The 24,554-nt window shown below is 36.7% G+C and overlaps 4 protein-coding genes across 7 annotated transcripts; 2 read left to right on the top strand and 2 right to left on the bottom strand.

The window, feature by feature from the left end:
- Window positions 1–950: 950 nt before the first annotated feature.
- Window positions 951–7,978, top strand: LOC107740800 (volume-regulated anion channel subunit LRRC8A-like). Of its 3 annotated transcripts, none has more exons than XM_016553300.1 (5): window positions 951–1,093; window positions 1,740–2,036; window positions 2,182–4,303; window positions 4,982–5,308; window positions 7,866–7,978. In XM_016553300.1, exons 3-4 carry the CDS (start codon window positions 2,189–2,191, stop codon window positions 5,255–5,257), a joined length of 2,391 nt encoding a protein of 796 aa, XP_016408786.1. In that variant the 5' UTR covers window positions 951–1,093; window positions 1,740–2,036; window positions 2,182–2,188; the 3' UTR covers window positions 5,258–5,308; window positions 7,866–7,978. The 3 variants fall into 3 exon arrangements, with proteins under 3 accessions (XP_016408786.1, XP_016408787.1, XP_016408788.1); XM_016553301.1 differs by lacking the exon at window positions 7,866–7,978 and adding an exon at window positions 5,443–5,467; XM_016553302.1 differs by lacking the exon at window positions 7,866–7,978 and having other exon boundaries at window positions 1,740–1,812; window positions 4,982–5,275.
- A 1,424-nt stretch (window positions 7,979–9,402) lies between these two features.
- LOC107740831 (3-oxoacyl-[acyl-carrier-protein] reductase FabG-like) lies at window positions 9,403–12,064 on the top strand. The gene is made up of 8 exons (XM_016553352.1): window positions 9,403–9,729; window positions 9,924–10,094; window positions 10,211–10,389; window positions 10,859–10,952; window positions 11,080–11,149; window positions 11,563–11,599; window positions 11,681–11,744; window positions 11,833–12,064. The coding sequence occupies exons 1-8, from the start codon at window positions 9,706–9,708 to the stop codon at window positions 11,989–11,991; spliced, it is 798 nt and encodes a 265-aa protein (XP_016408838.1). The 5' UTR covers window positions 9,403–9,705; the 3' UTR covers window positions 11,992–12,064.
- Window positions 12,065–12,788: 724 nt separating this feature from the next.
- Window positions 12,789–14,848, bottom strand: LOC107740829 (zinc finger and BTB domain-containing protein 26-like). Its single transcript, XM_016553351.1, has 2 exons — window positions 14,788–14,848; window positions 12,789–14,460 (listed from the first exon to the last, which is right to left on the bottom strand). The coding sequence occupies exon 2, from the start codon at window positions 14,452–14,454 to the stop codon at window positions 13,225–13,227; it is 1,230 nt and encodes a 409-aa protein (XP_016408837.1). The 5' UTR covers window positions 14,455–14,460; window positions 14,788–14,848; the 3' UTR covers window positions 12,789–13,224.
- Window positions 14,849–16,112: 1,264 nt separating this feature from the next.
- On the bottom strand, window positions 16,113–23,986 carry LOC107740828 (keratin, type I cytoskeletal 18-like). Of its 2 annotated transcripts, none has more exons than XM_016553349.1 (10): window positions 23,794–23,986; window positions 23,019–23,457; window positions 22,808–22,890; window positions 22,526–22,682; window positions 20,588–20,752; window positions 20,334–20,459; window positions 18,472–18,689; window positions 18,306–18,331; window positions 17,297–17,408; window positions 16,113–17,014 (listed from the first exon to the last, which is right to left on the bottom strand). In XM_016553349.1, the coding sequence occupies exons 2-10, from the start codon at window positions 23,412–23,414 to the stop codon at window positions 16,972–16,974; spliced, it is 1,326 nt and encodes a 441-aa protein (XP_016408835.1). In that variant the 5' UTR covers window positions 23,415–23,457; window positions 23,794–23,986; the 3' UTR covers window positions 16,113–16,971. The 2 variants fall into 2 exon arrangements, with proteins under 2 accessions (XP_016408835.1, XP_016408836.1); XM_016553350.1 differs by having other exon boundaries at window positions 23,019–23,454.
- Window positions 23,987–24,554: the final 568 nt, after the last annotated feature.

Genomic DNA, 24,554 nt, shown 5'->3' with positions numbered 1-24,554 from the left:
TCCTTCTTGATGCTAATTTGTTTTTTTAACCATTTAGTTTACATACTATAGTCTGTTGTTGATTAGGCAAATGACAAAATGAATGTTACCATTTGTATATTTGTTAAAGCTTGTGAATAAAATATTAGCGGATTGCAATAATTAGTTTAGACATCGATTATGTCTTTTTCACACACACAATCCCAAACAGACCACCTTCCTGTCCATATGCAGCTTTACTGCACTGAGATTCAAAAATGGATCCTACACTGGTGGTTAGTGACGACGCAATACATATGTACTGTATGATTCCTGAACAGCTAATAAATAAATAAATAATTTATTCATTAAAAAAATTATTCATTCATTCATTAGAAGGAAAATTAAAGTAATAATAATAATAATAATAATAATAAACAATAATATGAGATGTCCTCATAGTCTTTTTTTATTATTGGATAAGATTTTCTGAAGTGAACATAATAGTAAGCTTAATTCCGTTTTAGAATTGGTTTTGAAGGCATATGTTGCATTTTGAACTAATATTTCATATGTCATGCTCATTTCATACTAATAAATATTAAAATAATGTCAGATTCTTTATCATGGAAATTAACCATAATACAAAATATTAACAATATAATAGGAATCTGCCAAATAAACATTCTGAAATTATTAATGTAAGGAAACATAAAACAGGTGAGGAACGTTTTTGTCCACTTTCATACAAAATACAGATATGTGTAACATAGTTATTTGTAACTGTTATTTCAGAGCCATACATACCTAAATAATAATACATATGATAAATTAACCATTAAAGCCCTTAGAAAAACAGCAAAACAGTTCTGAGCATTCAGGTTGTGATTCCCGCTCCAGTCCAGTGAGTGGCGGTAATGAGACGTACAATGAAGCTGAGGGCAAAATCCAAAACTCAGTTCGCAGTGCCCTCTAGTGTAATAAGCTGATTATGAAAAATACATTTGATCCCTGCAGCTGAGATTGCAATTTGCGCTGTTTGTCTTGGTTCGTCCACTTTCCTCTCTGGCAATCCGAGCTCACCGGTCCGGTCCGGCAGCAAACACATGGAGCAGAGGTGGCAGCACACAGCTGGGTGAGTACATGATCCTGTCAAACGCCGAACAGTTTCTCTCGACGAGTAAAACAAAGACACTCTGCCCTTTATACAAAGACAAGCAGCAAACTAATAATAACACATGCAGTCATTCAGGTGCTGAGCGACGAGTCTCCTTATGATTATACAGTACGGTGCCTGTTTGTTTGTTTATTATTGTACTGATGAAGATGTTTTCTTAATTTGCTGGTGTTTTTTCAATTTGCATGTGTTTTCTTAAGTTACAGCGCGTTGAGCTCTCTCGGCCACCGTAGTAAACTGTAGGAGACTCGCTATATCAAGCTGAGAGGATTCAGAAATGAACTGGTTTAATCCAGTTGTCTAGTCTCTTAGTAGTCGGTCAACAACTTGATTATTATCTCATCATCTTCTTTAAAATGTATTGTCTACTATAATGTTGTCTTTCAAACCTCTGTTATTAGGATGTGTTAGCTAGTCTTATATAAGCACAAGGCAGTTATGTCACTCATTTAACCACCATATTTAAAGTGAATAGAAGGGAAATAAGCTTTCAACCTGTTCCTTTTCCCTCAGGGAGGAACTCAGATTGAAACTGCTTAGAAATGGCTCCCAGAAAACAGTCCACATATTAGACATTGTGTTGTATGCTGTTTTATCACGACAGGATATCTGCGTCCCATCCTGATAAAAAGGACTGTGATGAGTGCCAGTTCCTGACTGGACATGTGGAGTATTAGGTAAGATCCAACTGAGGAGACACTGCTTCAGACACACTGCCCTGCCTTAGACAAACAGGATTTGAACCCTGGGGTCACGGACTCTCCATAGCCAGAGGAGACAATTCTTCAGTGTTATTATCGGAAATGGCTAATAATAGATGACAAGAAAGCCAGAGTGTTCTTTTGGCGGAGTCGTCTTGTGTAGCAGCCACAGCCGGAGAAGACAGCTGTCCTTGACTTTGGTAAAATATGTTTCAGATGTTTATGTTGGGAGATGATATAGAGTTAGTTTGCAGTAGTGGGACAGTTTTAAATATCTGCATTGACATTCAAGGCCAGATTTAAATGCATAGATGTTTAATGACCATGCTAATAATTTAATTTCAGGTAAATCATGATTCCCATAACTGAGCTGCGCTACTTTGTGGATACGCAACCTACGTATCGCATCCTAAAGCCATGGTGGGACGTGTTCACAGACTATTTATCGGTGGTAATGCTGATGATCGCAGTATTCGGGGGCACGCTTCAGGTCACGCAGGACAAGATGATCTGCCTGCCTTGCAAGTGGGTAGTTAACAAGACCTGTAGAAAGTATTTCAATGCCACATTTTCTGTGCCCTTGACCCTTGAGCCTCAAGGAATCCAGTACGATCTCGATCGCCACCAGTACAACTATGTCGATGCTGTGTGCTATGAAAACAAGCTTCACTGGTTCGCTAAGTATTTCCCATATTTGGTGCTGCTGCATACGCTCATCTTTCTGGCTTGCAGCAACTTCTGGTTCAAGTTCCCTTGGACAAGCTCTAAACTGGAACATTTTGTGTCTATCCTACTGAAATGTTTTGACTCGCCTTGGACCACAAGAGCTCTGTCTGAAACCGTCGTGGAGGAAAGCGACCCCAAAGCTCTGGTGAAAATGAACGGCTCCTTCGATAAGAAGGCTTCGTATGTGAGTGAAGACGTTGAGGCGAGTGTTCCCATGCTGTCAACGACCAGATCTCGTATAGAGCAAGGAATCGTGGACCACTCTGAGACTGGTGTCCTGGACAAAAAGGAAGGTGAACAAGCGAAGGCATTGTTTGAGAAGGTGAAGAAGTTTCGGACTCACGTTGAAGAAGGCGATATAGTTTACCGACTCTACATCCGACAGACTATCATCAAAGTTGTTAAGTTTATTCTTATTATCTTCTACACCGGCTACTATGTCCACAATATTCAGTTCAGCGTCGACTGCAACGTGGACATCGAGAGTCTCACTGGTTATCGCATGTACAACTGTGCCCATCCCTTGGCCACTCTCTTCAAGATCTTAGCCTGCTTCTACATTAGTCTAGTTATCGTGTACGGGATGATCTGTGTGTACACCCTCAGCTGGATGCTACGACGCTCTCTCAAGAAGTACTCGTTTGAGTCCATCCGAGAGGAGAGCAGCTACAGCGACATCCCAGATGTGAAAAACGACTTCGCCTTCATGCTGCATATGATTGACCAGTACGACCCCCTGTATTCCAAGCGGTTTGCGGTGTTTCTCTCGGAGGTGAGCGAGAACAAACTTCGCCAGCTGAACCTCAACAACGAATGGACTTTGGAAAAGCTTCGGCAGAGGATCACCAAAAACTCCCTAGAGAAGCTGGAGCTCCACCTGTTCATGCTCAGTGGGATTCCAGACACGGTCTTTGACTTGGTGGAGTTGGAGGTCCTGAAGCTTGAGCTCATCCCTGATGTCACCATCCCACCAATCATTGCCCAGCTTACTAACCTCAGAGAGATGTGGCTGTACCACACACCAGCCAAAATAGAGGCTCCCGCTCTTGCGTTTCTGAGAGAGCACCTGAAATCGTTGCACATCAAGTTCACTGACATAAAGGAGATTCCTCTGTGGATCTACAGCTTGAAGAACTTAAGCGAGTTGCACCTTACTGGGAACCTTAGTGCTGACAACAATCGCTACATCGTCATCGACGGTTTGCGAGAGCTGAAGCGACTGAAGGTTTTGAGACTGAAAAGTAACCTTACAAAGCTGCCTCAGGTGGTCACGGATGTTGGAATGCACCTCCAGAAGCTGTCCATCAACAACGAAGGCACCAAGTTGATGGTGCTCAACAGCTTAAAGAAGATGGTGAACCTGTCCGAGCTGGAGCTCGTCCGCTGTGATCTGGAGCGCATACCTCATTCCATCTTCAGCCTGCACAATTTACAGGAGATCGATCTTAAGGACAACAACCTGAAAACCATTGAGGAGATCATTAGTTTTCAGCATCTTCATCGACTTGTTTGTCTAAAGTTGTGGTATAATCAGATTGCATACATACCTATTCAGTTAGGTAATTTGGTCAACCTGGAGCGCCTCTATTTGAACCGCAATAAGATTGAGAAGATACCACATCAGCTCTTCTTCTGCCGGAAGCTGAGGTTTCTTGATCTGAGCCATAACAATCTGACTGACATCCCATCAGAAATAAGAACTCTACAGAACCTTCAGTCCCTTGCTGTAACTGCCAATAGGGTAAGTCAGGTTCAGGATGAATGTAGTTTTGAGTTTTAATTGTATTTTTTACTTCTGTTTTGCTTTTTAATTTTTTTTGATTATTTATTTATTAATTTTTTCTAGTTTTGGTACTTTGGGGTTGTTGTTATTATTACTATTTGATTATTTTATATTTAGGGCTGCCAGTGTTCGTTCTCTACCTGGTATCATCATTGTTTAACCGTGTTGAATTTCTCAGCGTTCAAATTGTATTTAGTATTTTCATATATAATGCCATTTTCATGTTTTAATTACAACATACCATGTATCAAAACAAAAATTCATATTAATTTGTGGATATTTTTATTTTATTTTGGAGTCATGAAAATATGTTAGCTTAGTTTCTAATTTAATTTAAATTAGCAAGAATTATTTTATAGCTGTTGTTTTAGTTGTAATTGCCACTGATGCAGATTTTGTTGTTGTTTACTCTTTCATGCATGATAATCAAAATTTATTTTTATTATTTTACTAGATAGCAATAGATAATAAATAATACAACTGGTTCAAGAAAAAGTGCTACTGCTCTTATGATGAGATGCAGGAAGTACATTCTTTGTAAATCCCGTTAAATTAATGTGAGTAATGTTTATTGTACTTTCACTCAACTTGGTTTTCTGATCTCTGTCCACTCTCTACTTTTATTGTTCCTCATAGATTGAGGCACTCCCCCCGGAGTTGTTTCAGTGTAAGAAGTTGCAAACACTGAACCTCGGAAACAACTGCCTGCAGTCCCTACCGTCACGGTTTGGGGAGCTCACCAGTCTGACACAGCTGGAGCTGAGGGGAAACCGGCTGGAAGGCCTTCCTGTAGAACTTGGGGAGTGCAGATTGCTGAAGAGGAGCGGTCTAATTGTGGAGGACAATATTTTCAATACTTTACCTTCAGAGGTCAAAGAGCAGCTGTGGAGAACTGACAAAGAGGCTTCTTGAAGCAGATGCATGAACCTGAGAGCACTTGCCTATGTGAAGATTTTAAACGGCGTGAGTTAAATCCAGATAATAGAAAATGATACATGTTTGTTAAATATTTCAGCTTTCATTAAAATGTTTCCTGAAAGGCAAAAGGGAAAAAGTAAGTATTTCACATTATGGCATGTCATGTTTTATTATAACAGACAGCCATGGCATTTCTGTTGATAGACACTGAGGAGTGAGCAGATGAAATTTTACATCAGGATTAAGGTGCTGTTCATTTTTGCCTTAATATACACAACACTATTTAGTTATTGTATTTTATGATAAACATTAGGACTACATTTTATACCAGTGTTACTGTGTAAGTGTCTGTGAAATCACTCTCCTATTCTATACTGTTGCCTCTTCTTAAATCCATGTATCTGTATGGTTGAAGACTTCAAATTCAACCCAATTAAGGTTTACCGTTTTTACAGTTTACTGCTAAAATACCACTTGTTTATTTGAAATTGTTGGGCAAAGCTGTTCAAATTGCTCCTCATTAATATGTGAATAACTGGTTAATATTTTCTAAAACTTTGAGGGCACTGCATAACTTGACATTTGTTTATATAAACCCTACATGTTACCCAGCACAATATTATGCTGTACAGTCTTTTTAACATACTGATAATCCAAGTCATCTGTTGCATGAATCATTTTCCTTTTTAAAGGTTTAGAAAGATGCATAATTCAATATTCATTAACTTTTACCCTAGAGGAAGTTACTATTGTCTACAGTCATCTTAAAATCCTTGTCTTTATCGGAAGTTTAATAATGCGTGTTAACTGAGTATTTATGATTGCACAAATAATTTTTGATGTGTGCATGTTTGCAGTATTTATTTAGTTGATCCAAAAACGAAGGCTAAGTACTTTTACAAAATATAGATAGTGATGTCTGTATCACTATCTACATGTATTTTTGTATAAATGCGTATTAGTATTATTACTGTATTGGTATTATCAATATTACTTTTTCAAAAGAAGTTAGAAAAAGCCTTGATTACATTATACCTTACAAATACAGCACCTTGTTTTCACCTGTCTGCTCACTTTGAAATGCCTTAAGAATTATCAATGAATAATTTCTAATGAACAGTTCACCGTCTGTAAAGGTAGATTATCCATTGTATTCAGTTGACAGACATGTAAACATTCTCATGGAAGTAGACTAGTACCCTCGACTTTGCACTAAATGTTTTCTGTTCCAGTTACACTCATGTCATGTTGTTCTCGTGACAGTGCACCACTAAGAAGACAATCAGACATTTAGTAAAGTGTTACATGTGTGTGCAATGCAGTTTTGACATTGGTTGAATTATAACTTTGAGTGTGTGATGCAGGTTAATACTTCATGTTACTTGTTTACTTTGTGTAGGATTAACAGCTATTTTATCTCACCATTGTAATAGCCATATTCAATTTGTTGATATGTTAACAAACTTGTTACTGTTGATCAGTTATTGAACATAGCTTGCATGTTTACCTCAAGTATGAAACGGTGTAGGATTTTAGAAGAAAGCTTGTTTGTTTGATTCTTCCTTGTATATATACACACACATTGGAAACTAAGCTAATAGAATTTCAGAAGTTACTCAGGTAAGTGCCATTCAACTTTGTACATCTAAAGCTTGTCAGACTTTTTTAAAGTCAGTGTTATTTTTTAACCAATATTACAATGTTTCCAGTGTTCACATGTTTGTAACCATTTGATATATTTATGGTTGACGACTTGATTATTTGTATTATTGTACTATTGTTTCCTTTTTTGTTGGTTTGTTTTGCAAAGTAAATGTTAAATAGAAATTAAGTATATGCTACAAAATGTGTCAAGCCATACAGAGTGAATAAACACTCGGTTTTCTTTGTGTGTCAATAAAAACCACTGGAAGTAGTTTAGTAATTGTGTCGAATATTTTATAATGAATACGTTATTTTTATAAAGAATAACTGGATTTTAGTTTGTCAGCTTTATATGCTGTTGTAAACACTACAGTAGTAACCGGTTACTTAAAATATTTATTCAGCATTATTATAATTATCGTTACTGTTGTTAAAACTGCTCTTATTTATGCACAGACTGAGAAAAAGCCATTTTTAAAAGCTAAATGGGAACCAATGTTTTATCGGAGGTGGCGATATCCGCAAAGATTGCAACTCGCCATAAAACCAAGAAGAATAATGTTTTATCGTCATTCAGTTGCGTCGGACGTTATTCAGTGAAACACTCACTGGACTGTAGTATGTTTTAGAAGATGGTAAGATTGCTCTTTAATTCCCTATGAATGCTGAACTTTGCGAGAACACATTTTTTACCTTTTTAGTTTGGGTTATATACAGTGTTCTATAGAGTACATTAGTTTAACGTTTTATCTGTTTTATGTTAGTATTTGTGGTGGAATACTCTGGCCAAATAACAGTTAGAAAAACATTTGATATTCTTTATTAGTCTTTGAGCAGTATGAAATAATTATTTGCATTCTAAATTGGTAATTATTGATCTTATATTAATAATTATTTCAATGATTATGTAATTCTACTTTATTAATGAGCTGAACTCATTATCTCACTTATCTCGCAGGCTGTTACACTGCACACAGACCTTGGTGATATCAAAATAGAGTTGTTTTGTGAGAAGGCCCCGAAAAGCTGTGAAGACACCTGTTTCCAACACACAGACACCTATCTTGAATAGGCGATGTCATTTTTTTCTATATGTTAATTCTCTTTTTTTCCCTCATATAATTGTATTGCACTGTGCGCTAGTGGGTTTTACAATGGATGTATTTTTCATTGAAACATAACGGGCTTTATGGTCCAGACTGGAGACCCAACAGGTAACTGATAATGGATTTATTTTCTTACCTCTAACCCAAGTCTCACAGCTTTAGTTTTTAGCTTGTAAATTTGTAAAATGAGTGAATGCGTTTTTTTTTTTACCATTTTCGGTCAAGGTTTATTTGGTTGAATTATTTAAATTATGTTTTTCCCGCAGGTACAGGCAAAGGAGGGACCAGTATTTGGGTAAGAAAGTTTGAAGATGAATTCAGTGAATATCTGAAAGTATGTATTGATCTTAAAGTAATTTAATGTTTAAGTGGTTTGTGTGGGGGAAAAATATCACATCATTCTATGTTTTAAGAAAACCTCTCATTAATCATCTAGTCTGAGCAAAAATAACTAACATCCACAGTATCCGGCACTGTAGTTAATCATGTCTGGACCAGACTGACTTACAATGCAATTTAAACATCTTTTTAGTCTGATCTAACTTAATCTCCCATTTAATGTCTGTCTTATGTAGCACAATGTCCGGGGTGTGGTGGCCATGGCCAATAATCAGTAGGGTGACCATACGTGCCATTTTCCCAGGACGCGTCCTGGGAAAATGGCACGTATGGTCACCCTAAATAATGGACCAAACACAAATGCATCACGGTTCTACTTCACATATGCAAAACAGCCTCACCTGGACACGGTTTTTGGAAAGTATGTTTTTTGTTTATGATCTTTTGCTTGTGTGTTTTATTTATTTATTTTTACGTTTTTCTTCTATGTGATTGATAGTTCAAATAATAAGCTAATAATTGTTTGTGTATTTAATGTTGTTGTAATTGTATTGATGGTAATGAATTGTAACACCAACTCATTCTTTGTCACAGAATTATAGATGGACTCGAAACTCTGCATGAACTAGAGAAACTTCCTGTGAATGAAAAGACTTTTCGTCCTCTTAAAGATGTCCGTATTAAGGATAATACTATCCATGCCAACCCATTTGCTGGTTGATTGATTTCACTGTGAAACATTAATAATGCCTTGTTTTGTAAATATAAATATTTTGTGCTTTTTTCAGTTTCATGCTGTTTCATAAATTTGTACACACTGACTTGCCTCTGTTTTCCCTATAATCTTTTACATTGGGTTTTAAATGTATGGTATTTTAAATTTTTTTTTAAAAACAAATAAATAAATAAGCCATTGTACTTAAATATTTTCACTAAATTGATAGAATTTCTCCTTGTTTTCCTAAGTGGTTTCTATATAATTTGTCATTGTCTTTGTATGAACTACGATTTTGAAAGGCAAAAATTAGGACTACAATTTTGAAATCGTTATGACGCTAGTGACCCGGATATTTAGATAAACACTATCAAAGTCACTTTTAATGAAATCCGCAACAGTCGGTCTGATAGTAAAAATACAGATATACTCTGGCACGAGAAAACTGAACAATGCAATTCACATTTTACTGACTTAATTTAGAAATAAAGTAATGGACTGAACCCTTGTAATGTTTTGTACCTTATTGCTCTTATTGTACGTACACAGTGACGTAACTAACTCGTTTTCTGTTGCACGTGAGCGAAAGGAAAAATAAAAGCCGGGTCACTCGAGCTGTGAATATCCTATGAATCGAAATGGCAACTCCAGATGCGTTCAAAGTAGGTTGAGCCCACTGATCTATAATAGTGAATTGATTGTATATTGATTATATAGATCAGCGGTTGAGCCCTGCTTTACACTCACAGAATTGCAAAATGCCTGAGTCAATCAAACCTCAATCACATCGATATACTGGTTGCGTTTGAATTTCACACTAAACTTTGATTTTAAACATGATGATTTGGCGTTTTAGGTTGGCTCTTTAAAGGGCAAAGTCACGCTGATCACCGGCGCGAGTTCAGGGATAGGAGCGGGCGCAGCGGTGCTGTTCTCCAGACTGGGCGCCCAGCTGGCGCTTAATGGACGCGATGTGGACAACCTCACCAAAGTCGCCGAAGAGTGCGAAGCTTGTGGGGCAGTTAAAGTAAAACTCACTGGAATCTCTTCAGACTGTTAAATACCGTCTCAATGATGCTAATAGGCTTTAATGATTCACATAGAAATGCTCATCTCCCTATGGCTCCTGTCCAACGTGTTTAGCCCTTATTAGTGCCAGGAGACTTAACAGATGAGGACACTGTGAAGAGGACAGTGGAAGAGGTCATCGCTCACTTTGGGAAGCTGGATGTCCTCATCAACAGTGCAGGAATCCTCGCCATGGGCAGTATAGAGACAACAGACATGGCCCAGTATGACAAGGTCATGTCTGTCAATGTCAGGTAAAATATTATTTAACTTAGGGAATGTGCACTGGATTCAATAAATCAGGGTTTTTCAATCATTTAGATCCTGCAGACCCCCAAATATGATCATCCTGCTTTGAGGTACTCCCATCCCACAACATAAAATGTAAACATTTGTGTAGTTTCTTGTTTATTATCTATAAATATTAAATATTATAAATACAGTTCATATTATAATAATATTTTTAAAAAGTTACATTATTATATTTTTCCTACTTATTGTAGTACTGAACTGTTAAATGTATTATTTATCTACTCATTTACTATTTTAATCTAATTTTAATTTCCTTATTATTATTTAGTTTTTTTACACTTTTTTTTTTCCCCCTACATTTTTTCACGCCCTTGCGCCCCGCTGGGTGCAATAGATAATAATTTAAAGATGCGGGTATTTGACTTTATAAGGACAGGTAAACAACATTTGACACGTTTTCTTCCCTTTCAGATCAGTATATCATCTCACTCATCTCTGTGTGCCTCATCTCATCAAAACGAAAGGCTCAATTGTGAATGTGTCCAGTGTGAATGGGCAACGATCAGTGAGTTTGATGAGTTTATACATCAGTACCAAATGAACCATGAAATATATAAATATAAAAGAATTGCTCATTGTTTTATTCTTGTAGGCCCTGATTGATAGTCTTAAACATTTTCTGTCCATTATAGTTTCCTGGTGTACTTGCCTACTGCATGTCCAAATCAGCCATCGACCAGTTCACACGCTGTGTTGCTCTTGGTAAGGTATCTCTATAATATCTCTATGATATCTAGAATGTTATTTACAGGAGACTATTACGAGCTATTTGTCTTGAGTCAAAAGTTTGGCATGTTTCCTTTTACGTTTTTGCCGTTTCATTTGTTTTGAACTGTTTCTAGGCTGTTTAATTGCAGATTCCATTGTAATTCCAACTTACCCTATAAAGTGTGACAGCATTCTCTTAGAGCATTAATGGCAGAAATGATGAATAGATTTTTAGCTAATTTTATGGCCATTTACAGAAATTGACTTTCAATAATAAACTTGCCCTGAAAAATACACCCAAGTAAAAAGTGTGACAACTAGCCCCGGTCTCCTCTACTAGTTGATGCAAAGGGCTTGGGTATTACTACTCTACAAACAAGTGTTTTCTCATCTCATCTTAATTGTAGAGTTGGCATCAAAGCAAGTACGTGTCAACTCAGTTTGGTAAGTTTCATTCTGTTGTTTTACATTTTATGGGCCATAGAATTGTTACACTGAGGTAATACAAATGCTTTGTCTTAACAGCCCAGGAGTAATTATAACAGAGGTTCACAAACGTGCAGGACTTGATGAGGACCAGTATGCTCAGGTGATGAGTTAAGATCAAATGCTTTATCTAATTTGACTGTAATGCATGCTTCTAAATAACACGCCTTGTGTTTTGTGCTTTGCTCCAGTTCCTTGAGAAGTGCAAGGTGACTCATGCTCTCGGCAGACCAGGTGAAGTAGAGGAAGTAGCTCATGCTATCGCCTTCCTGGCATCTGATGCAGCAACATTTATAACAGGTGTCAATCTCCCAGTGGACGGAGGTCGACATGCTATGTGTCCACGATAATGCTTTGCCGCCATGATACAGCTCTGTCATAGCTATGTGTCATAAAAGCAAAGAAATAAACAAAGTTGGAATCAATCTGAATGTTGAAATCCTTAATGTATTAGCATGTTGATTTGTTGTGATCTTTTATTTTTTTCATAGCATAATGAACATTAACAGAAAGAAGTGCACATTTCATGCAGTATCTGCAATTATTTATTAGTGAGTCAGCAATTTTCTCCAAATTCTGGCATGTTTACACAGATGGAAACGTGAAAACATTTATTACAGACCAAGAGTTGCGCAATAGTGTTCAAATACAGCTGGAAGTTATACATTAGCATTCAAAACTGAAATATGGTCTGATCAGATATACTTTAACAATATATTTTAATCTTTACAAAAGATATGACAGCCAAATGATGCCACAGCAGCATTCAAAATCAACTTAATACATCTCCCTGGACCTGCAATATGAAAAAAAAGAAAATGACATTAAACCTGACTTTGACTGAACATTTATCTACCAATCAGCGGACACTTCATTTAGTTCTTGTAATTTAGTGTATTAATTTACAGCAGTGGTTCTCAACCTTTTTAACTCCAATCCACTCTTGTCAACAATTTATGTACCTATAAATTATGTACCTCTGGTCTTTAAAAATAAATAAACTTAAAAACGTAATGAGTTAGTTTCATGTTGTAAATGATTACTTTTGTGTTTTGTAAAATTTTAATTAAGATAAACTTAATATAACTACATTAAAAATATTTTAACACCTAAAGCCCATTCACACCAAGACCGATAACTATAAAGATAACCGTAATGATAACTATATGTGTCCACATCAGTGTACAATAATGTAATGTTTATTATGAACACGTGCTGCAGTTCTGTCATCGACTGCTTTACATGCTCACGCTCTTTAAAACTGATTGGAATCTGACTGGCTGTCAATGTTTTTATCGTAAAAAAAAAAAGTGATTCCGACAATATTGTTCCAATGTGCTGTTATTGTTATGGTAGAGGTGTGGACTTATTTATTTCTTTACATTGAGAATGATTTTTGAAACTATATCGTTTATCATTATTTTTATAATTATCGTCCTTGCAGTGAACGGCCCTTTACTGGGGCCCCCTATTGCACCCTGACCTCCTGGTTGAGAACCACTTTTATACAGAATTGTGACTTCAAGACAAATTGTGTCTACGTCATGTATATTAATATAATTTATTTAGACGTTAATATGAATTTATAGTCCTTCAATCAAACTGCCTTCATTGGCATTATCAAAACTGTTTTTTCCATGGATCTGCTTCAGGTGTTTACGGAGAACTGGTTTATGTGCAAACACCATGTCGCAGTAATTACATCGGTGTGGTTTGTCCCCACTGTGAAGGTTCAGGTGGTCTAGCAGCGAACACTTCTGAGTAAAAGTCTTTCCACATATCTTACACTGGAAGGGTTTGATGCCAGCGTGGACACGCATGTGCCGGTGTAGGTTTCCTTTCTGGGTAAATGTTTTTCCACACAGGAGGCACATAAACAGCTTGTGCATCTTCAGATGGTTGGCATAGTTCTCCAGCTGACGGAACACACGAGCACATTTAGGGCACTGGTGGTACCACTGCATACCCTTATCGGCATTCCTTGAGCATCCCCAAAGATTCCCTTTCCCGGAGCCGCTGGGTCCAGGTGGGGACAGCGAATATTCAGCTGCGGGGTTGATGGCGATTTCTGCAGGTCGGGTTTCCACTGTGGAGTTTATCAGGGAGTGCTGTGGCTCTGGTGAGCGCAGTGTTGGCGAGCGACTTGAGCGACGCTGGAAGTTATCAGGCATTCGCTCATCTATTGACTCTACCTTAACGATGCTAATGGGACTTTCCTCTCCTCTGCTGTTGCTCTGAGAGTTTCTAAACACAGGCGGAGACTTGGGTTGTATGATCACAACATCATCATCATCATCAATGTCATCTTCGCCATCATTGTCCACCTCATCCTCTTCATCACATACCGTCTCCACAGCTGGTTGGCCACGCTGTGCGTTGAAGTCCGATGGCTGTCGGGATGATGCACGCTCGTCTTTGACCTCATGTGGTTTTATGAATTTATTTAGAGCTTTGGTGCACTGCTCTACAATGTGACCCATCTGGAGGAAACTAGCAACTGTTAAATAGTGTACTAATTCCAGCTCTGGAAATTCCAGTGTCCCAGTGTAGCAGGACAGAAGAAGCTTCTGTCCAACTTCTGCATCCTGCTGTGTAGATATCTGTACTTCATGTGAGTCCTGAAGGACAAACTGGTCTCTAAGGAAAGGGGAGCCAGCGGCAAAGACCACTTTGTGTCCAGGCACTTCCAAGTCATTGATGTGGACCACAACATCACAGAAACGTCTGTCTCGACGAAGAACATCCATCTTTTGAAGCATGGAGTCCCCGAATGTGGGAAAGTTGAACTGCAGTATCACCCCGTCCTGAGCCATGGTGCACTATTAAATACACACAACATAACAGATTTAAACTTAGTATAACCATGTAATATATGCCTATCTGTAATTGTCTATAGTTTCCAAACGCACGTGTTTAGCTAAAAGGTTTAAAAGGCACATGATTATAATGATATTTAGATGTAGATGCTGGTCTATATTTTCTGATAGCACAAATGTTTTAAGTGTGCACGATGGTGTTAAGTACAGGCCTGGAAACTGTACAGAGCTAAACCAGAAACACTGGATGGACGACTGTAAAGAATGGAGAAAAAGACACACCGTCACGGGAATGAGGTGAATATAAGTGTTTATTTAAAATATGAATACCTGCAGCAATTTGCTTTATTTTCTGTCTGGGTGTTTTGTTGTCCTGGGATGAGCATACAGCGCCTGTGTGTTTAGTGTGTGGCTTGAGACGTGAAAGGATGTGCCCACTTTCCTGATTGGTCGGCTAAATTTAAAGGGGCAGGACACAATTACAGGTGGCTAATTGTGAAAACCCTTCGTGTCGTCTGTATAAAGTCTATTCTTAACGGCAGAACGAAAGATTTATTCACAGTTAGACCGTACAATAAAAAAGGTCATCCAGACTATGCAGTTTTTTTGGAACCATTTAATATTGCAATAGTAAATTTTATTGTTGTTGTATATAGTATGATTATAATTTTTATGTAGACTTTCAATGTTTCAGTACAATTAACATCCATTCATTTAAAAAAAAAAAATTTTTTTAAATGTTTTTTGTGTAAGCCACTTGAATATTTTACACTGAAACTGAAATGTACTATTGCTTTAGTAGTAGTAGTATTTGTTGTTGTATTTCTTGATCTTTAGAGAAGGCGTTCAAGGTTTCATATTACTTATGACTTTTATGACTATTCACTTTTCCATTCATGCTGCAACCACTTGTATATTACAATAGTAAAATAGTATATTACAATTATTATTATTATTAGAATTTGTAATATTCCAAAATAAATGAATAAAAATAAAAACCCTGCAAGAATGGAAATGTTGACTGTCGCAAGTTATATGAATCCCTGAAAGCCATAATTGCTCTCCAGATAATAATAACATTAATAATAATAACAATAATAATTGTACAATTTTAATATATGTAATATATGTAAATAATATATATATATATATATATATATATAATTACATATAATATAATAATAAATGTAAATTATTTTTTAAAAATTATTATTATTTCTAGAGTGCAACTAAGGCTGTCAACGTCCACGTTTCTATTCTTGCTGTTTTTTGTGGAACCCACGTGAATATGAAAAAAGTACATAACGATGATGATAAAGATGATGCTCTTAAACAAAACCACTTTGCGTACGTCTTGCCACAAGGAGGAAGTGTTGTACAAAGGAAGCGAGTAATGCAATTTTATTTTTAAGTTATATTAATAATCGTCTGTTAAGTAAATTATACATTTACAGTGCAGCAGTATTTGAGATTGTTGTTATGGGGCTTTTGACATGTAAAAACAAATAGTTTTGAGAGATTTCTACTGAATGGAAGGATCACGATATTGAATACACTGTAGCAGCTGAAGACAGAAACCCTCTTCATTTGCCAAAGGCAGTGGTAGACACCATATCACTTTTATTGTCAGTAACAAACAAGAGTCTGTGGCCGATCAGTCTAAAGTTTATTGTAAATGCTTCATTGTATGTATCAGTATGTTTACTCATCTGCACAATGGTTTAGATGGGATAATACACAGGGTGTTAAAGCTGAGCTGGGACTCTGCACCTTTCTTTGTAAGATATGCACTCCACATCCATAATCATCAAAAAGACAATGACAAAAAAAAAGTGAATTATGAATGCCCCATATTGAAAACTGCATAACTGAATGTGTTTTCTTGGAGCTCTCATCCAAACACAAGTGTCACATTTTCATTATATGAGCTAATTGTCTATAGATATGGTTAGTAGATAAAATTCTACATATAAAAATGATGAATTCAGACATTTCATTCAGTATTTTGGATGTAGTATAGCCTAGTGTTTCATTCAGCACAGAGAATGAAAAATAAATTCTGATTTTCAAGTAATAGATATATAAATCTGACCTGTGTAAGATTGCTAGAATTTACTGAAAGTCTGTTTAAGTGCTTAAATAGTTTTATACCTGGCAATAATAGTGGAATTTATCAGAGCAAACCAAAGTAAAGGCTCTTGTTTACAAGGACCGTGATGGGCTGGGACTGTAGTAATTGTTTCACCCAGAAAGCCACACAAAAGCAAGACATCTGACACTACAGAGGTTTGGTGTCAGGGCTTTTTCGGTCATCGTTCTCAAAGTGAAGCTGTCTTGATTTCGTCCTTTGGCTCGGTTTCTCACACTGTGACCACACAGGTTCAAATCCCCATCCACAGCTACATATCATTTTTCTACCACCGTCCCTAAAACTAGTAGGCCTACTTTATTCAGGAAATCAGCTAGTATCGTATGTATTTAGTTTCACTGTGTGACTTTCGGTCTGTGCTACTCTTAAATGACCCGCTCTATTGCGACTCGCCTTACAGAATCAGACCTAAAGAAAGTGAAGAAGAAATAATATCAGTGAAAAGAAATGCAAGACATTCAAATAATTATGAGAGAATGTGAAGATGTAAAGTCTTATAGTCCTATAAATGATGAAAAAGAGGTGGTAGAAAAAAAATCAAGACCGCTGACACGTCACTACTTTGTAATATCTGACATGTTTATTCAATGTGTAGCGAAATGATGAACAGATCACTGAGAATAGTCTTGTGATAAGTGTACCCACTGATAAAGCACAAGAATATAGGTGTCACTTGTGAGCCAGACTCACTTTTTTCGTTCTTCAATCTGTTCAACTTCACTGGATTCATCCACCACCTTTCCATTTACCATGGTCTGGGTGACCACCTTCACAATCTTCCTGGTTCTCACTTCAGGTTCTTCTACAAAAGGCAGGAAAAAAAGCTATGAGCATTTGAATTCTCATAGAGAATGTATGCAAGTTCAGTGTTTTAAATGTATACATGCTACTGCAGGTGCTCAAATGCTCTTTTTAGGAGATCACTTCACTATAACTAATTTATTGTGCCGAGTTATACTGTCAAAGAGTTGTTGGCAACTACAATATAAGTAAACTTAATGATACTGTTGTAGGGCTAGTTGTAGCTCTTTTTACTCCAGTGAACATTTCTCAGGTGGCTTTATTTTTGAAAATAATGCAAACCTTAAAATGTTTTAAACATTTCCACCATTATCACTCAGGGAAAATACGTCAAGTTCAGATTAGCAGAGAGCAAATTAGTCACAATGGAAACCAACCATAAAACAGTGTCAGCAATTTAAACAATATATATACAGTATATAATTACAAACTGTAAATATGTAATATACAATATATCAAACCATTGTTTTGGTCAACAAAAGTTATTAGTAAAAATTCAATTATTGTATTAAAACATATGACACATGGAAAAACTTGCCTCAACTGGACGTTTTAGGTTAAAATCTTACTTTGATACATATTGCATGGTGACACTTTTCTGAATGTATGTCAGTGTTGTTTTATTGTGTTTGCTTGTTTAAAAGCCGTGACAAATATTATATTGTGATTTTAGTTTTATAATAGTTTCAATAACAAAATATTCCAGTTTTAAGAGGATTTTGTACTAGATGTTTGAACTCAAAATACAAAAACACTGCTCAAGCATTTCATTCAAATAAACCCCATTCTTCCCTATATTAGTATCAACATTATACAGTATTTGTATATTTTCCCCCCAAAAAACGGAATACTTCTTTAGTTTTATAGTCTTAGAACTATCCATTCAGAACAGACTTACTTTTAGAAGAGGGTGTCTCTTTTATCCTGAAAAACAAAAAGGAAATAGTCACAACTGATTGCATATATCAGAAACGCTTCCTTCAGCATTATCTGGGTATACTTAAGGAACTGTGTCAAAAGAAAACAGCATATTTCAGCTTCGAGAAAGCTCTCTGGGTTCTTACACTTCCTCTCCCTCCAGCAGCCTCCGGTAGGTGGCGATCTCCAGCTCCAGATTCTGTTTGATACGCAGTAACTGCTCGTAATCGGTTTTGATTCGTTGCATGTCCAGGCGCAGCTGTGAGAGTTCATCCTCCAGCTGTGTGAGCGAGCCCTGAAGATGCTCGATCTCAAGAGTGTACTTCTGATTCGTCTCTCCGAGGTTCCCCTCCAGAACACCAACCTGAGGTGAGCCATAACATTTTCAATGAGTTCAAAATACAGTATGTAAGACTGGAGTATGATTAGTGTAAACCCATTATTAGAGATGAGCACCATCAAGAATGAACTTCCTTGTATAATGTCTGATCTATAACCAGTATGTGTGAACTACTAGCTGAACAACCTGCTGAAAGCTCTTTATCACCTGTCCAGGCCATGAGGATGCAACGTGTTTTTAGACTGTCATCACATGTATTCCAGAGTGATTTTTTTTATATGGGAGTAAACATATGGTTGTTGTTTGCATGAGGATGAACAGCAGATGGAGGGGACTGTGGTTTCCTGTGCTGAAGAGGTAACCTTGACACGTTCTCTGGATATTTGTTGACAAACTATGGGCTAAATTATTGCAGATCTAATTAAAAAACAAAGTCAAAAAAAGGTAAAAAGAAAAAACACTGCCAGAATATGATGCCTCACACAGCTCACTGACATATTCATTGACCTTTAACCACAGGATAGAGGATTTGACTGTTTGAAGAATGTTTATCCAAACAGATTTACAGACGAGTAATATAGCATGAGCAATTCATTGTAAGAAGGTTGGGAAGATGTGTTTTCTCCATTCCCTCTTGACTTCAAGCAATTCAGTCTTGCCCACTCTACAGGAAATTTGGAAAAGGAACTTTCTCCTTAATAGAAAAGCAAGTAAGCAATTAGTCGGGAATCTTTGTTATTATCTTGTATATAAACCTCTCAAAAATAGACTGTTTTCCCTTTTTCCAGGGGTTTAAAGTCTGGTAGAACATATGAGATGTATCATTTTCAAACTGGGGTGCTACACTTCAGAAAAAAAAAGAAAAAAAAAGTCACTAATGATATTTAATATTTTTATTTATTTATTTTATTTTTATTTGGCCAAATTTGATATTACTAATGCATAAAGACTTGTGTAAAGTGTTCAGCTCAGATAAAGACACACTGTCAGCCTAATAAAGAAATAATTAATAATAAATAAATATTTTCCAGATACCGGTAATATTTTAATAATTTGGTTTATCGATTATGAAGTCAAGTCAGTTATTTCATTTATTCAACATAAATATCAACAAAAATATTTTTTTTCGTCAATAAAAACATATTAAAATATAAACAATAAAATATGAGCATGAGGATCATTATATTTGGGGCTCCTTGGCATCATGACGTTTTCAAATCCCCTGTCATACTTCATGAACATACACTGAAAATACAGTAGAATTTCAACATATATGCTGAGTTATGTTTTTGGCAGATGTTTGTGAAAGATTTGTCCTTTTGATAATATTTGTTTATTTGACTTAATCCGTTCTGATGTCCACTGCAGTGAAAATATTTTTATTATTATAAAAGTCTACTTTGCAGCATGTTCATGACCATCTAAACAACTGGAAAAGTTCAGGAAAACAAAGAAAATAAAAAAATTGGGAGACTTTCCTGGACCTTATGGGATGCAACAATTCACAATGTTCCAGTGTTCTGAAGCATACACTTGCATCTATATTAACTGGTTACTTCAGTTACTACTTGATTTGTCTCAACAGGAGTAAAAGTCATGCTTTTACCAACTGGACATTTTTCACAGACAAACTGCAGCAATTTTAGGATAAACTTTCATTCATGTCACCTGTTTGCGCAGACTGTCCAGTTCCACCTCTAACGCCTGCAGGAAGCGTCGTCTTTCACTGAGTTCACTCTGAGCACATCGCAGAGCCTCGTTACTCTCCTTCACCTCCGACTGCACGGTCTCCAGCTGTCACATATACACACACACACCACAGAACACATATTCTTTTAAACACACCTGTGTTTGCAGTGAAATCATCAGTCTATAAATAGCTGATTCAGGTGTGTGGAGTCTGTGTTGGATTGTACACTGACCTTCTTCAGATACCACATCTCAGCATCCTCTTTATTCTTGCGTGCGATGCTCTCGTACTGCACCCTTAGCTCTGCCATGATGGCTCCGAGGTCTGGGCCCTGGGCTGCATCCACCTCCACGTTCACTTGCTCATTGGCTAGACGGGCCTTCAGTGTGCTCTTCTCCTTCATGGTGACAGACGAGTCATTTAGAATCTCACCAGAGAGTATTTGCACATCTAAGCACTTCAAATGTGTGAACTGCATTAGATCACAAAATATCAAATGATACTAATTTTCTTAGAAATATGAACCAATTATAACATTTTCAGAACCTTTTTCAGACTAGTGGAAAGAAAAATCCAAAATAAACTTTTTAGTCTTTATTGTATTGCACTTTATATATGTGCGTCTGTTGATTTCAATTACAATACACATCTTCAAAAGCCATTTTCTCAAAATGAGTTTTTTTTTCTCTTGCACTGAACCAGAAATTTAGACTTTAATACTTTAATATCTAGACTTTAATATTTACATACACCAAACTGTACAGTTTTTTTTTCTTATCTGTATTCTAACAGCTTTTACAGTGGGGTTTGTTCATACATGATTTGCCTGATTTTATACATTTTATTCCTAAAAACAAAATTATGATTTTTTTTTTTCTGGCTGTTGACAGTATTTTCTAATTTATATTATTACTTTATTAAGTGATGAAAAATATATTTAATTTAATTAGATAATGTCTCATTTGCATATTTAAACATAACCTTTCAGAAACCATGTAATACAAAAAATGTGTGCAATTCTTAATGTACTCAATCAGCTGGGGAAGTATAATATCTACATTGTTTTACCCTATTCACCTGTGTCTTGTTTTAAAAATGAATGCCACATTAAATCTATATTTTGTTATATAATGCAATGATCTCCATACATTTTTGATCATTTTTGTACAATTGCCTATATTTGTGCTCTTAACATTCTGCAGATGCTCATTGTAAAGTGATTGATTTGTTTAGGGTTAAATGCTAAATTTGAGTGGAGCCACACCTGTCTGACCAAACACTTCTTCACCTACTCCATATGTTTGTAGACCTGGGTGTGTGTGTGTTAATGTGTGTGTTTTACACACTGATTACTCTATATATATAAATGTAAAGAAAACAGTTAGATAAGGGTGTGTTTATATCTGCAGCACTAAAAGTCTTGATATATTTCTGAATGGCTACTGTGAGAAATAAGGCATGATCTTGCTCAAAAAATATCTATGTAATAGTATAGTCTGACTAAAATTATTTTCACTATATGTTTATCGGTGACCGTGATTTCACCAAGTACAACATGTTCCTGGATCAACATCCTTGTTCATCCTGGAACATCATTCCAATCAACCAATCAGATTTGAGAGATAACTTTTCAGGAAATGTCAGTTTTAGGCTTACAATCAGGATTAGGAGCTTCTACACCCTTGGTAATCAGCTATCATTTCCCTGTTTTTAGGAATAAATTATGGGTAAGGTTAGGTTTAGGGGTAGGGATTGGGTTAAGTCTATATTTTTGGACAGTAATGTTGATCCTGGATCAACAAAAGATGTTGATCCAGGAACATGTCTTACTTGGCAAAATCACGGTGACCATGTTTATCTGCTTATTACATTATTTATATTGTTGAAAAAGTGGTTAGGTTTAGAGTAGGGTGGGGAGCTCAAATATATATACCTGCATAATAGTAAAATGTAACTACAAATATTTAGAATGTATTTATATACAGCATTCCCAAACCTGTGCATGTAAATACGTTTTAGTTGCTGTTAATATTTCTATATTGTGCATTACATTCAGCATATAATTATGCAAAAATGTACGTGCAAACTTTACCTATGAATATTAATGGCATCAAGCTGAATAATGACTACTATTTCCTTTACTATTACTATTTATGTTTTTGTGTTTAACCTCATCATGGTTCTTCTGGAGGAAATAGAGCTCCTCTTTCAGACTGTCCAGGTCTCCTCGAAGGGTTGCGATGATCTGATCGTGATCAGATTTTGCTCGTCTCAGAGCATGACAGTCTCTCTCAACTGACTGGCAAAGAGTAGCTTCTGCCTCCCATCTGTTTAGGAATGAATAATATAATAAACCATTAAAACCAAGAGATTAGTACAAAAATAGTACAATATATTTCATGATGGATCTTTCTCAGGGATTATAGGAAGGAACAAAAAGAGCAAAACTCACTTGACCCTAAAGTCATCTGCTGCAAGCTTGGCATTGTCAATCTCCAGCATTATACGAGCATTCTCCAACGTCTTTTTCCTCACCTAAAGAGCAGAAGTGTGATGCTGACTAATACAGGATCTCATGCAAGGACATCATTGAACATTATTTCTGCTTTCTTGTCTAAGAAACAGCTAAAACCAAAGCAGTAAACAGAGCTAGATCATCAAACCTCTTGTCCAATGGCATGTGCTTGAGCAATCAGTCCCTCGATGTCGTGACCCTTGGGTGCTCGCTCCTTCATAAACTGTTTAATCTTCAGCTCCAGGTCAGCATTGGACTTCTCCAGAGAACGCACCTTTTCCAGATAGCTGGCAAGTCGGTCGTTTAGACCTTGCATGGTCTCCTTCTCACTGGCACCAACTCCTAGACCATTCAGCGAGAAGTTGCTTAGGATGTTTAAGCCATTTCCCAGAGAGGTCGAACGAGACAGGGACAGAGTACTGGCTGAGGAGAGGGACACTGGGACTTTAGAGCGTCCTCGAACTCCACTGTCACGCATAGACATGCTGGAGAAAGACGGCTGGCGTCCCAGAGAGTGGCTGTGCACAGAGAAGCTGGAGGTCATGGTGCTCGCTGAACCAGAGACTTTCTGTTCTGTATGTGTACTGCTGGTAAAGAAATATTCATTGCTTGTTAGTCTGAATGCAGCTTGTTCACTTATGCCATGTGAAAACCATAAAACCCCAGAATACCAATAACTCTCCTTTCCACCCTTCGTTAACAGACAGATATTTCATATTTAAAGAGCTATGTATTAATATTTAATAATACCCTGCAGTGAATAACTAGATTTAGAAAAAAAAATACCCTAAATTCATTGAATATAGCATACTGTAACCAAATACGAAAATGCTGCATTTTAATGACATGTCTTGGTGCATCAAAAAAATTGCAATTTAGTTTCAAACCACAAAGACTTTGTGAATAAGAAATGTAATACTTACAAGGATTGTTTCCAAATGCAGCACCTGAGTGTGGTTTTGTCCGGAGAAGAACTGGTGGCTTTTATTTGTTCTTGTTCAGGTGAGTCAGAGTATTTATGCTTGGACTCCCCCTGAAGAGCTGTTGACTATGGAAGTCTATAGCCAGCCAATCACATCCCCCCACAGCTGAAAGGATATTTCCTGACTGAAACCGATAAAACACAATGAAATTTTCCCAAGGCACAATCCACAGATTACATTGCACATTTGTTTTTTGAAAACTTTCAGTAACAAATTATGTGATGCTTGACTTTCAATTCATGAAACATTTGCTCAAAGACACAATACGACTTTAGGAAGGTTATACAATGAAATTCAAGATCGTCCATTGTTATTTTGACCCAAAATATTGTCTTTTATATTCCACATAAGAAAGGTTTGAAACAACATGATGGTGAGTAAATGATGACAGAATTGTCATTTTTGGGTGAGCAATCTCTTTAAGATAAATAACAGTACTGACAATTACAAATTATAATAGAAGTGACTTCATATCCACTATGGGACAGGGTGTACTGTAATAACCATAACTTTTCTGAATCTGGTGTAACCTGATTTGCTTTAGAGAAGGGGAACAGTCCATTTCTGTACACTGATACTATTCAGTGAGGGTACAATGACCTGTAACGTGAGAACCGTGCTTCACACAGAGACGGTCCTCCAAAACCTCACGAGCCAGGAAGAGGCTCAAACAATGAACAGACCGAGAGAAAACAGCAAGG

The sequence above is a fragment of the Sinocyclocheilus rhinocerous genome, unplaced genomic scaffold (genome assembly GCF_001515625.1).
Source record: "Sinocyclocheilus rhinocerous isolate Xijiao unplaced genomic scaffold, SAMN03320098_v1.1 scaffold2330, whole genome shotgun sequence".
NCBI classification, from domain to species: Eukaryota; Metazoa; Chordata; class Actinopteri; order Cypriniformes; family Cyprinidae; genus Sinocyclocheilus; species Sinocyclocheilus rhinocerous.
Note: the sequence above shows the minus strand (reverse complement) of the source record. Positions and strands in the feature narration are given on the sequence as shown.